Raw genomic sequence first — 13419 nt, 5'->3', positions numbered from 1 at the left:
AATATCACTATTTTGATGCAATACAAGCAAAATCCTGTAGTTTGCGCGAACCTGCTTTTATCCTTTATTTTCAGTGTTTTCATTGGTGATTAGATGTAGCTGTTGGATTACATTTTTATTAAAGGTTTAATTTAGTTTTTCCACTGCAATAGTATATAACCTGATAAAGTTTAGTAGACTGATTTCAGATGATTATTGAGTCTCCAGCAAAGAGTCTCCTTTCCTGCCAGACCTGTTTTCTCTATTGTGTTTTAAATGAGTTAGATCACTTGATTCTCACCTTTCGGAGCCCAGATGTTGAATCGTTAGGTTGATTTACTTTCACCTTTTCTCTTTAATGGCTCTGGGATGGCCCTTGGAATTGGAGCTCCTGGCCAGTATCAGCATGTGAATAGTCATGCTGATTCAATTGGACTCAGAGTAGGGTGTGTTCCTACTTCATTTGCATGCTTTGTTCAGAGTCTCCACCTCTATGTAATCCCTCCCCCTTGGAATGTATATAACTACAATGCATACTGTATATACTTTAGATTATGTTGGACGAAACCGCAGCCGCGCTCAAATAAAGAAACTCTTCTGTTTGAACGTGATCCCAACGTCTCCTGGTCTGCTTTGAAGAAAGAAAAACTTTACAACAGATGGTGCCGTGACCCGGATGGAGAAAAAGGAAACTTAACTCAAAGATCTCAACAAAGCCTGACTAAGTTCCAGACTGAATCTTCTGAATCCAGATTGAAAACTTCAAGCTCCAAAAAGATCTCAAAGACTGAATTTTTTCCAGACGGAATCTTTCTCTACAAACGAAAGACTTGGTGAGTTTCACTCCATTTCAAAGAACCTTTGCAGACCAGTACAAAAAATGTTTTCCTCTGCGCCGTTCAGAGAAGTAGTTAACAAACAGCTGTAGAGTTTGGTTGACTAAAGATAAGCCTCTAAAGTTTGCTTTTAGAGATGAAATTTACCCTCTGTTGTTGGCAGGGAAGTTTAACAGTTACATGTTAATATTGTGTGTATCCTCTTGCTAAGAGAAGACCTATCCTCTGTAAGCTAGAGAAGAGTTAGCGTCATGTGCTAATAAGATTGTACCCTCTGTTTTGTAAGACAGTAGAGAAGTTTTAGTGTTTTGTGATTGTTAAGTAACAAAGGAAGTCACAAAATGGTTAGAATGAATGCTAGGCTGATTCCCACAACATGGACAGACAATGAGTTTAAGTCTTTGTTATCAGAGCACATGGACACAATCGTGACTGAGAAAGTCAGATTGAATTTAACAAAGAAATTTGACATTGATGTAGACAAAGTATGGTCAATTGAAGATTGTAAGAAGGTACTAGGAGAAAGTATTCGCAAGAAAAATGTCAAAGGCATTATCTTCTGTCACAGAGAATTTAGCTTATCCATTGTACAAGAACAAGCTCGTTGTATTGATAAGTTGAAAGATCAGATCAAACAATTGCAGACTCAGGTGTCTTGTCTCAAGACAAACGTGGGCCATAACAAAGCCTCAACCAAATGTGATTTAGAAGACCAACAGTCAGATGAAAGCTATCCTGATTTACAGTCTTTTGATAGTATAGAGGACAATGTCAATGCAGATGTAATTGCAGATGTAAATGCAGTTGAAGTGTGCGTAGCTAGACAAAAGCCTCAGGGAAAAGGTATTGATACAGTTCCATTTGCAAACCCCAAATTGCAGCCACAAGCAGTCAAAACATCTTTAGTTCCTAAAGATATTGAGAGAATTGCTGAAAGTTTGCCATCAGTGCAAAGAAATTTTTCTGAGTTTAGGAGAGAGTTGTCCAAAAAGATGCGGCTCTATGATATGACTCTAGCTGAAGTCACTCAGCTAATATCACAGATCTTGACTGAGTCAGAATTCAATGATTTTGAAAGTGCTGTAAACAATTCTGAACTGCAACAAGCCAGTAAAGATGAATTGAGAGAGGAAGTTCTGAAAATTTTAAAGAACATTGTTGGACCGAACGTGGACTGGTCAAAAATAACCAATTGTGTACAGAAGAAGGGTGAGACTGTTTGTGAGTACACAGAACGATTCTGTCAGATCGCTGCCGTTTACAGCGGAATTGCCGACACTCCAGAAAAGGTGTTAGGTCATAATGGTCCTTTGGTTCGCACATGGTTTCATTGTCTTTTGCCAGAACACAGAAAGGCGTTGCCTTACTTAAACATCACATGGTGTACGAGAACTCTGCAAGACAACTTGGACAGTTTAGCTATTTGGGAAAGAGATTCTGATGTCAAAGAGAGAGTAAGAATTGCAGCAGTTTCTGTTATGGTCAACTCAGAGAAGCCAAAGAAACGCAAAAGTCCTAGAGAAGCCAGTTGTTCTTACTGTGGCAAGCACGGACATTTTGGAAATGAATGTAGAAAAAACAAAAATAACTTAAGACAAGTTAACATTGTTATGCAGCTCTTACTACATTTGTTTGCTACTTTAAAGCAACCCCTCCCCTCGTCATTGGACTCGTGGCTAAGCTTTTTGAGGTGTTAACCATTTGGGCTGTGATTGCTTAATCTCCCCAGTAACTCACAACAAAGATGAAAGACTTAGTGACTGTCACAGCCTTTGTTTGGGGGACATTCAGTATACTCACAGCCTTAAACTGCAGAACACAGAATATTGCAGTCAGACAACCATCCTCTGTTAATGATGTTTATTAGGACTGATGTTTCACTGGAGAATGGAAATGTGCCAATTTTCTCACACACTGTACAGTGTGTACACAACACAGGGACAGGATAGGACACGGACAAGTGAGGTGCCCTGGGAGGAACTGACGCAACAGGCTTCGGGGGTGAACCCAGGGTGAAGACACTACCTCATAGGCCTTTCCCGATTTAGTCCATCCTTACCTCACTGGTCCATAGGTGTCAAATAAATTAAGAAATAAGGAAAGAATGAAACGACAACAGTAGACTCTGAAAACGATAGAACCATAATGTTTAAACTGCTACAACCGTAGTGTTTTGAAGAAATACTGCTCTCTGTTTTTCTGTTTTCTGTCTTACAGATAAAACTTGATGGCTTTTTCAAGATCCATATGCAACGACCGTCTCATCTGCGTATGAAGCCCCAACTTCAAGAAGACAACCAGACCCACTGCTGAACGAACTATCACCAAAGAAAAAGAAAAAAATACACAACGCAGAAAATTCACGGACCCTAGTTGCATGTTATGTTTCTGTGTCAGCATGCAATTACAGATGAACAACACAGATCATGTTTGTGCCTGTAACTTTTTCAAGTTACAAGAATGAACTTTTAAGTGTACTTTGATAAAAGTTAGACTTAAAACCACTATACGATCAAATGACTTATGGAAGGATGAAGTCTATGCATGAATATTGCTGTTCTGCTGTTTCTTTGTTTTCTTGTGTTACTCGTATGTGTTGATGTCTTCGCAAGCAGAAACCTGGTGAACAAGCCTCATGAGGGACGAGTCATCAGAGCGACTCTACGTGGGAAATGGACGCTACAGGAAACAGACTTCACAGCTATTCAGGCGCCATGGACTTTCAAGAATTCCACTCTTATGCTACATGGTTTTCTGTGTAATCATGTAGTTTATATGACATTTTACACCCTGCGTCGCAGGTGTCAACAGTTATGGTTTTGAGAAGAACTATGACACTCATGTAAATCAAGGACACAGCACAGAATAAGTTATACGTACCTGTAACTTACACAAGTTACAAGAATTAACTTTTAAGTGTATAAATTTGTATTTTTGTGAGAGTTATTAGAACTCTCAAAGGGGGAAGTGTTGGATTACATTTTTATTAAAGGTTTAATTTAGTTTTTCCACTGCAATAGTATATAACCTGATAAAGTTTAGTAGACTGATTTCAGATGATTATTGAGTCTCCAGCAAAGAGTCTCCTTTCCTGCCAGACCTGTTTTCTCTATTGTGTTTTAAATGAGTTAGATCACTTGATTCTCACCTTTCGGAGCCCAGATGTTGAATCGTTAGGTTGATTTACTTTCACCTTTTCTCTTTAATGGCTCTGGGATGGCCCTTGGAATTGGAGCTCCTGGCCAGTATCAGCATGTGAATAGTCATGCTGATTCAATTGGACTCAGAGTAGGGTGTGTTCCTACTTCATTTGCATGCTTTGTTCAGAGTCTCCACCTCTATGTAATCCCTCCCCCTTGGAATGTATATAACTACAATGCATACTGTATATACTTTAGATTATGTTGGAAGAAACCGCAGCCGCGCTCAAATAAAGAAACTCTTCTGTTTGAACGTGATCCCAACGTCTCCTGGTCTGCTTTGAAGAAAGAAAAACTTTACAACATAGCCTAGAAGTGATTTGATAATTGTTAATAACTCATTATAAAAATGAGGATCGTTTCTCACTATTCCAAAAGTTTGTTTCCAGAACAGTATTATAGACTATAGATTATTATATTTGTATTTATATCCAGTGATATGCACAGCGGTAGAGATAAATAAATAAAAACTGTTTTTTTAACCTACACTAGTAATTAAGTGTCAGTTTTAAAGAAATAAAACGAATCCTTTTGATGCACACAGTGTGCAGCCTTTCCCTGGGATTCTGAAATGTGACGTGTCCTTCCGGCCTCGAGAAAAGGTGTCCTCTCACTTTTCTAATTTTACTTTCATCCCACCTGGACGGGTGTAATCTCTTATGGCCCACCAAAATATTTTTAAATTGGAAGATGGGGAATGTCACATTCATTTTTCTTTAGTAGAGTGTGCTATTTGTTTTCCTTATATGAAAGAAATGTATTTAAATGCAATGCCAACACCACACTTAAGATAATAAAGCCATTGCTAGTCATTAATTGGACTAAAATGTGTGTGTGTGTGTGTGTATATATTTATATATGTGTGTGTTTTAAAATCTATACTTGAACTATATAGTTGAACTATGCAACTGTGTTAGTTATGAAATACAAAATTTGATGTTAGTTGATGAAATACATAGTTTGAATAAATAAAACATTACATTTAAAATGTAAAAATACAAATTAGAATTGTATTGTTCATTTATTTTATTTTTTTGTGAGTGTAAGTAATATTTAACCTGTAAATTGTGTGTGGAACATGTGAGGACTTTGCCTCTTCCTTTGAGAACAGCACTGGTGTTTTACGAACAGCTGCTCACACACAGCATCACTGAATCCACACATCAGCCGTCTGTACGCTCACTCCTGATGGGGGTTTGGTTGTGGTGTGTAGCGCAGGTACTTCTTCCCGGAGGGCAGGTCTTTGGTGTAAACTCCAGCGGGGAAGAGCGTCACGGCCTCCTGCTCAGGGATGCTGGGCGGCACCATAACACTGTCTCCAGGCTTCAAACAACAGCAGATGAGCGTCACTCATTACACACTGATGACAGGAACAGACACACACACTTCAAACAGACCAGGCTTGACATTTCTCACCCGCCAGTCCACAGGTGTGGCCACACGGTTGTGTGCCGTTAACTGCAAAGAGTCAACCACACGCAGAATCTCGTCAAAGTTACGTCCCGTTGATGCAGGATAGAGAATGGACAGCTTCAACTTCTTATCTGGACCAATCACAAATACCTGAACGAAAAATGCACACATTAAGAAATCAATTAGTGCAGTGTAAAGGGTTGATGGCTCTGTCCAAACCAGTGACCCAACCTTTTCAGATATGTTAAACTCTTCTCTTATTCAGTAAACCACCAAGCATGCAGAGCAGGTTGAAATGGCATCATCCCCCTACTCCCTAAGTCGTCCTCGGTTTGAAACTATATATTTAGGCAGACCAAAAATACGGAAGACATGGTTGAAAGTAGCTCTGCTGTTTCCATAGCCATGGGGAGACCCTTGAGGAGCATCATCTTGCATGATTTAGAGAATCTATTCAATATGACGAGAACACAAGTAATCAAGGCTCATCGGTGATTAAATCCGTTCCTAGATGTGATCATGGATGGTCTGGAATGGGCAACAGGAGAAGTTTACAAGATGGTAAGTGGCAGGGACTCTCGGAGACGGCACATTCCCAGAACAAGCCTTCAGATTAGGCCACGAGTACCAATCTTGGAGGAGCAAGAGGGTTTGATTGGTCCCAGGGTGGCCAGTGTCCAGTAAGGAGTGAACGGTGTCCATGGGATCCAGACGGAGTGAGGATGGGATGTAGACATGGTTGGCGGGGCAGCCTGGTGGAGGAGGCTCGGTTAGAGAGCCGTCTGCGATCTCATGGTTCAGGGTCCAGTGTATGGGACTGACAATATTGGATGAAGGCAGTATTGTGTCAGGAGGTTCTTGTGGCTCGGATGTAGAGTCGATATGGGACAGGGCATACACAATTACATTTAATCATTTAGCAGAAGCTTTTATCCAAAGCGACTTACAAATGAGGAGAACAATAGAAGCAATCAGACCAACAACAGTAAAACAGTATACAAGTGCTGTAACAAGTCTCAGTTAGTCATGTCTCATGGGCATGACCACCGATGGAGACATTACAAGAGTCTGTATGCTTTTGGACACCAGACACTGACTGATTGGAAGTGCAGGTTTTATTGAGTCCTTGATTGTGGCTGTGAATGTGACCGGTGTCTGTGATCAGAATTTGGGTGTATTTGGAGGGATAGTCGGGCGTGGGCATGACCACCTGTTCCTAACTTTACCCGTATCCCATTTCAATAGCAGCACAAGTGTTTTACAATACAACATGAACAGAGTAAGTACAATGTACCTAACTATTTTTTTTATGCAGGCACATAGTAGTTAAAGACAGCAAATGTAAAGTGTGACTTTTTGATTAAGTAAATATTCAGTTTTTTTTTTTTTTTTTTATTAATTTTTTTTTTCTTGCTGCAAAAATAACAGAATCAACAAACACACAACCAGGTTTACACTCTTTTCAGGCATGTTATGTTAGTCCCAGTAATTGTAGCTACTATTGTTGGCCACAACATTCTCTTTTTATTCGCCATTTTTATTTGAGATTTGGGTCACACGTTAGATTAAGGTCCAATTCTGACTATTAACTATGAAGTTGGCTCCTAATTACTCCTAATATAAAATCCTAATTACTGATTATTAATAGTTAGTACGGTAAAGGTTAAGTTTAGGTATTGGGTAGGATTAAGGATGGATAATATGGTCAAGCAGAATAAGGCATTAATATGTGCTTTATAAGTACTAATAAACAGCCAATATCCTAGTAATAAACTTAAGCAACTAGTTTCTGGTGAGTATTGGACCCTAAACTAAAGTGTTACTGAAATTTGCTCTGTTTTTGAAGCTTTATTCATGTGTGCAGTGCACTTACGCATCGCGCGCTGAGCGGCATCCCGGTCTGATCCTTCTCCTCCGGGTCCAGCATGCCCAGCGTCTCCACCAGATGCCTCCCAGCATCCGCTATGATTGGGAAAGGGAACTCGCTTCCGGACTCCGCGTTATTGTAAGCCAAGATGTCCTGAAATCATCCATGGAGACTCATTAGCAGCAGGTCATTCAGAGAGACACTACAGACTGAAAGAAGCGAACCTTGCTCCAGCCGTGATGGTCTTCGAGGCTGTCGACGGAGAGCGCGATCAGCTTGACGTTGCGTCTGCTGAACTCTGGACTGAGTTGAGCTGCTCTGCCGAGTTCAGTGGTGCAGACAGGAGTGAAGTCTCGAGGATGAGAGAACAGGACGCCCCAGCTGACGAGGAGAAACTCAGGTCACTCAAGGGGAATGACAGAACTGTGGGAGCCCATTACCGCCACAGGAGAATAAAAGAAATCACGCTTTGTAAATCATAGATATGAAATTGCGACATCGAAAGTATGTATTTAGTATGCAAGTATGTAGTAAAAGTATTTTGTATGTCAAAATTATGAATTGGTATGTCATATTTTTGACTTTCTCATAATTCCAAATTTTAATGTCATGATAATTAGTATGTCATAATTTTGTCTTTTAATGTAATAATTTAGATTCTAATCTCATAATTATGACTTTGTCAGAATTGTGACATAATAAGTAATGATTATGAGATAAAAAGACAAATATACTATCTTATTTTGACTCATGTCAATTATTAGTATTTCATAATTATGACGTTTGTATGCCATAATTTCGTCATACTGTAATTGACTTAGTGTGCCATAACTTTGACTTTTTAATTGCATAATTATGACTTACTAGGCTATGTTCATCTTTTTATTTTTTAATAATAATTGTAACTTACTAATATAATAATAACTTACTAATAATTGACAAAAGTCGAATTATTATGAATGTAATAAATTACTTACAATTTTTATCTTATAATTATGAAGTTTAATGTCTTAATTAAGATTTAGTAAAGCATGATTTTCTTCTGTGGCAGAAGTGTGCGTTCATACATATCTGAGTAAGAATCATAAACACATTTTAAGACTTACAGCATTTCTGTGCATTGCATATTTTGGTCATAGACACACAGACACTGTTTCTTCACAAAGAACTGTAGATTATTACAGGAGTTTTCAGTGATGTATAAATGCACTATACTTTGTGTTATAAATGTACATTACATTTTTAAAAGATTATTTTTAAAAGTTGTATTGCTTTGGTATTAAATTACAGTAAACTAGTTAACGCTGGTGCTCTCTTCTGACCAACATAATCAATCTCTCCACGTTTATCCTCTTTAATGTCATAGAGATGCTATAGCAAAACTGTATTTGTTGTAGTTTCCTTTCGCCACTATAGAAGTTTATCCAACTTTGAGCACTTCTGCTTCTGAGAAACTGGAAATGTGAAGCGGGTCAATTTCCATTTGCTGAAGACATTTTATCAGTGACTTATGAGTGTTTTGATGTTCAATAAATGAATAACCAACCGAAGATCATTGATTATTAAAATATTCTCTGAATCTCATTAAAACAGAAAGGACTGTGAAAACATGCAAAGAGAGATAAAAAAGCATTTGTGATTGAGTTTCTCTGATCTAGTAACTCTAGCAAAGAGCAGCTGTTTAGTGCATCATTTACGCAAGTTTCTGCTTTGTTCACAGAGAAGCTTCAGCATAACAGGGTCTGATATCACTAAACCCACAACTTAGTCCCAAACCCTTGCCCTAACCTTAGCCTAATTATAACCTCAGCCCTAAAAGCAAGTCTTGACCCTCAAACAGGGTCTCAGAAAGTGAGGACAGGCCAGAAGGTTCTTCACTTTGTCAGTGTGTGATGAGGACTCGGAGGACAGTATACAGGCAGGGGTTGATAAACAGAGAGATATACAAGCAGACGCGTAGGCAAAGCAGCAGTCGAGGTCATAACAGGAGAAGTATCAGAGCAGGCAGCAAACAAACGGGTCAATATCCAGGTAAACAGAGCAGGGATAAAAATACAGCCAGCAAGAGTCATAAACAGTCCAAGGGTCAGAACACAGGCAAAACAATGCTTGGAAATGTTAGCCGTGATAAGACAAAACTTCACAGTGAGCCAAGCATGCTCAGTGCTAATATAGTTAACAGGTGTGTGTGTGTGTGTGTGTGTGTGTGTGTGTGTAATAAGTCCAGGCATGTGGTTCTGGGAAATGTAGTCCAGTTGTACTAATACTCAGGAGATGGAGGCGTCCGGTGGCGAACGGGAGGATTCTCAGAGATAGTGTTCATAACAGAGAGTTCAGAGTGTTTTTGTCGACTCTGCTCTTTATGTGTGTCAAGCCGTGTCAGCGTTTGGATGAAGCTGAAGAGACGGTAACAGTGGCGTCACGAGTCACGACCGCATGACCTACAAACACAATCACCACACAGGAACACACAACGGCTTTGACCATGTACGGTTTTATCAAAGATACCTGACTAGCACATGCTGTCCATTGTGAGGACATTACGAGAGAAACGTGTCTTATATCCGAGCCACACAATTCACTAATAACCAATACTGAATAAGAAGAAGAACACAGAGGAGGAGAGAAAAGAGGGAATATTGTTAGTGTGACCTCAGGAAGATGCTATTGAGAATAAAACTACTGGTATTGTAATCTATGATGAATAACACATATCAAACAACACACTCTCATATCACAAGCACACATGAACGCATTACACTTACCAATCCCCGAGAAAATCATGAAGTTTCAATCTGCCAAAAGTGGAATCGGCTTCGAAATTGGGAACGATGTCTCCTAACAGCATCCCCGGCATCTTGAAGCATCTCTCTCTCTCTCTCTCTCTCTCTCTCTCTGTCCTCTCTCACTCTCTCTCTCTCGCTCTCTCTCTCTGTCTGTTCTCTCTCTCTCTCTCGCTCTCTCTCTCTGTCTGTTCTCTCTCTCTCTCTGTCCTCTCTCACTCTCTCTCTCTCTCGCTCTCTCTCTCTGTCTGTTCTCTCTCTCTCTCTGTCCTCTCTCACTCTCTCTCTCTCTCGCTCTCTCTCTCTGTCTGTTCTCTCTCTCTCTCTGTCCTCTCTCTTTCACTTTCTCTCTCTCTCTCTCTCTCTCTCTCTCTCTCTCTCTCTCTCTCAAATTCAAATTCAAATGAGCTTTATTGACATGACTTGTACTCTGTCCTCTCTCTCTCTCTCTCTCTCTCTGTCTCTCTCTCTCTCTCTCTCTCTTTGTCTGTATTGCATGTTAGTGTGGTTTGGTGTGTGGGAGGGTGTGAGAGAGCACTTGATTTGCAAGCATATTTTCTCTACAGGTATGATGATTTTACTTGTGTTTTTCTCACACATTACAGTTTTATACAGTCACCAGGACCTGTTTCTCAATACCTATGTCACTATTTGAAAACTCTTCACACAGTGATCACAGCATCAGTGTATGTGTGTGGGGTGGGGGGCCCACCGTAACCCTCAGTTCACCCTGTGTATTACCTGAAGTGGCTCAGATCGGGGAATAGCAGAGGGGACTCCTCCTCTTTCGAGATACTGGAGTCTCGATCTCAGCATCGCTATGGTCATCTTCCCACAGTGGGTTCATGACTCCTCCATGAACACTACCTCATCATGCTTATGGCCCAGACACATGAGGCAGTGATCGAGACTGTCAGACGGGCCAGTTTGATCTGTATGTCAGCATCAGGGAATAACATTATAATCTTGTTCACGGTAGAGAAAGCTGCTTACATGTACAGAAGTAACAGTGAAGACTTAAATGTAAACACAGCTTTTGTGTCTTTATCAGCTTTTCCACACATATATACTGGCCCTGATAATCATCACAAATACTGACGCTTGCTCCATTTCTGTAAATCCGTTTTAATGAATGAATGACTGACTGACCCAGGTAGCAAACCTGCCTGAAGTTGGCCCCACACCCAACGCAAAACGTCGTCAAACTATGTTCAATCGTTTGTGCTCCGTTTGTGCTGTTTCCGTTTTTTAGATATTAAAATAATATTTTTAGGTCATTCTGAGGTCACTCATGCTCCAAATTCACCCAAAATAGTCTAGTTCGTTTGTGCTTCGTTTGTGCTGGTTTGTGCCGGTAAAATTTTTGTTTGTGCTGTGTCGGGTTTTAAGATATCAGAAAGTGAATTATAGACGATGACGTCACCAGCCCCCCCACATGCTTCAAATTCACCCAAAATAGTCTTGTTCGTTTGTGCTGGTTTGTGCCGTTAAAATTTTCGTTTGTGCTGCGTTGGGTTTTAAAATATCAGAAATTAAATCAAATTAAATGTTGATTTCTTTTAAGCCTATACAAGGCTGACTGAATAAAATAGATCAATCAACGGTCACAAGATCAAAAATAGACAGCTCTGTATTTTTGTGTGAAGTTAGTCAGTAGCCTCAGTGCCGGCCCGAGCCTTTTGGGGGCCCTAAGCAGAATTTGATTTGGGGGCCCCCTCCCACCACGCGGAGTCACCTGTTTGATGATTTTTGACACAATATAATGTTACATTATAAATGAATACAATGAGGTTATGTATTAATACAAAATAAATACTAAATACAAAATAGATAGGCCTACTTAAATAAAAAGTTTTAAGTTTTTCTTTACTCTTTTACTAACTCTTTGAAACTTCTGAAAACAAATTGTCACAAAACACATTAAATAAATTATTTGCAAAATATCCTCCAACGTTTTGCAACACTTTGCAGTTTGAATGATGTCTTGTATGAACATGACGGAGTATGTTTTTATGTTTCCACTGTTTGATCGCGCCCGCGCCTCACACACACACACACACACAACATTCCAGCATTGTAATATTGACATCGCAGCCTGTTCATTGTAGCCGAAATAAAATATAATAATAAAATAGTCAACCTATAAAAATTACGCTGCTCTGTTTAAATAGTCAGTAGTACAATTTGTACCATTCAGCGTAAGCTCCGCTCCACTGGGATGTTTCCAAGCACTTTTTTGCGCGTGTGAAGAGACGGATTTTTTCCGTCGATATTGGAACGTGAGTTAAGTACAAAGGCTATAATAAAGAATAGTTTACAATCCAAATACATCGCAAATGTTGAAACATTTTGATTCTAATGAGAGAGATACGTGAGCCTTATTCTTGTTCTGTTCTGAATATTATTAAATTTAAAGGATAAATCATTAATTTAAATGTCAATCATCAATCACTGATCAAATCAAAATTTTGTGACATGGCTTAACATTACCGTGACTTTGCGCACGAATATGCACGCGAGGTTATGCGCATGACTCAAACACTGGCAGACACCGCAGCAGTTGTAGGCAGGTATATTGATCATGAAATCAGAATTTTCTTGTCTTGAATTAGTCATTAATTCATTCATGTCACTTGTTTAAATGAATTAATATGTAAAAAAAAAAAAAAACTCGATTGGGTGGCCAGGGGGCCCTAAGCAGCCGCTTAATTCGCTTATGCCTCGGGCCGGCTCTGAGTAGCCTAGCCTACGATGTAGGAGCATTTTATCGGGTTTGTCATTTATTCAATCTCTAAAATGTTAGATGCTGATAAAGATGATTTAATAGAACATCAACTTCTTATAAGTGTTTTTGTAGTCCCTGTAGTGTTTATTAAAAACGTCATGTTGTTCAGACATTATGTCAGACTCTTTTTTTTCTGCCACTCTTTCTCTCTGAGCAAAATGGATTTGTGCGCGTGTGCCATCAAGTCGTAGTTTAATGTAACTTCAGCATTTTTGGGCAAGAAAATTTTAACGGCACAAACCAGCACAAACGAACAAGACTATTTTGGGTGAATTTGAAGCATGTGGGGGGGCTGGTGACGTCATCATCTATAATTCAATTTTTTATATTTTAAAACCCGACACAGCACAAACGAAAATTTTACCGGCACAAACGAAGCACAAACGAACGAGACTATTTTGGGTGAATTTGGAGCATGTGGGGGGGCTGAGTGACCTCAGAATGACCTAAAAATATTCTTTTAATATCTAAAAAAAATGAAACAGCACAAACGAAACTTTTTACAGCACAAACCAGCACAAACGATTGAGCATAGTTTGATGATGTTTTGCGTTGG

The 13419-nt window shown here is 39.5% G+C and overlaps 1 protein-coding gene across 1 annotated transcript; it reads right to left on the bottom strand.

The window, feature by feature from the left end:
• Positions 1–5053: 5053 nt before the first annotated feature.
• On the bottom strand, positions 5054–10447 carry LOC311292559 (peroxiredoxin-6-like). The gene is made up of 5 exons (XM_084412284.1): positions 10061–10447; positions 7520–7676; positions 7302–7448; positions 5432–5578; positions 5054–5338 (listed from the first exon to the last, which is right to left on the bottom strand). Exons 1-5 carry the CDS (start codon positions 10150–10152, stop codon positions 5195–5197), a joined length of 687 nt encoding a protein of 228 aa, XP_084268410.1. The 5' UTR covers positions 10153–10447; the 3' UTR covers positions 5054–5194.
• Between the last annotated feature and the right edge of the window lie 2972 nt (positions 10448–13419).

This window comes from Rutilus rutilus (genome assembly GCF_951802725.1).
Source record: "Rutilus rutilus genome assembly, chromosome: 6".
NCBI classification, from domain to species: Eukaryota; Metazoa; Chordata; class Actinopteri; order Cypriniformes; family Leuciscidae; genus Rutilus; species Rutilus rutilus.
This window is presented reverse-complemented; position numbering and strand designations above follow the sequence as displayed.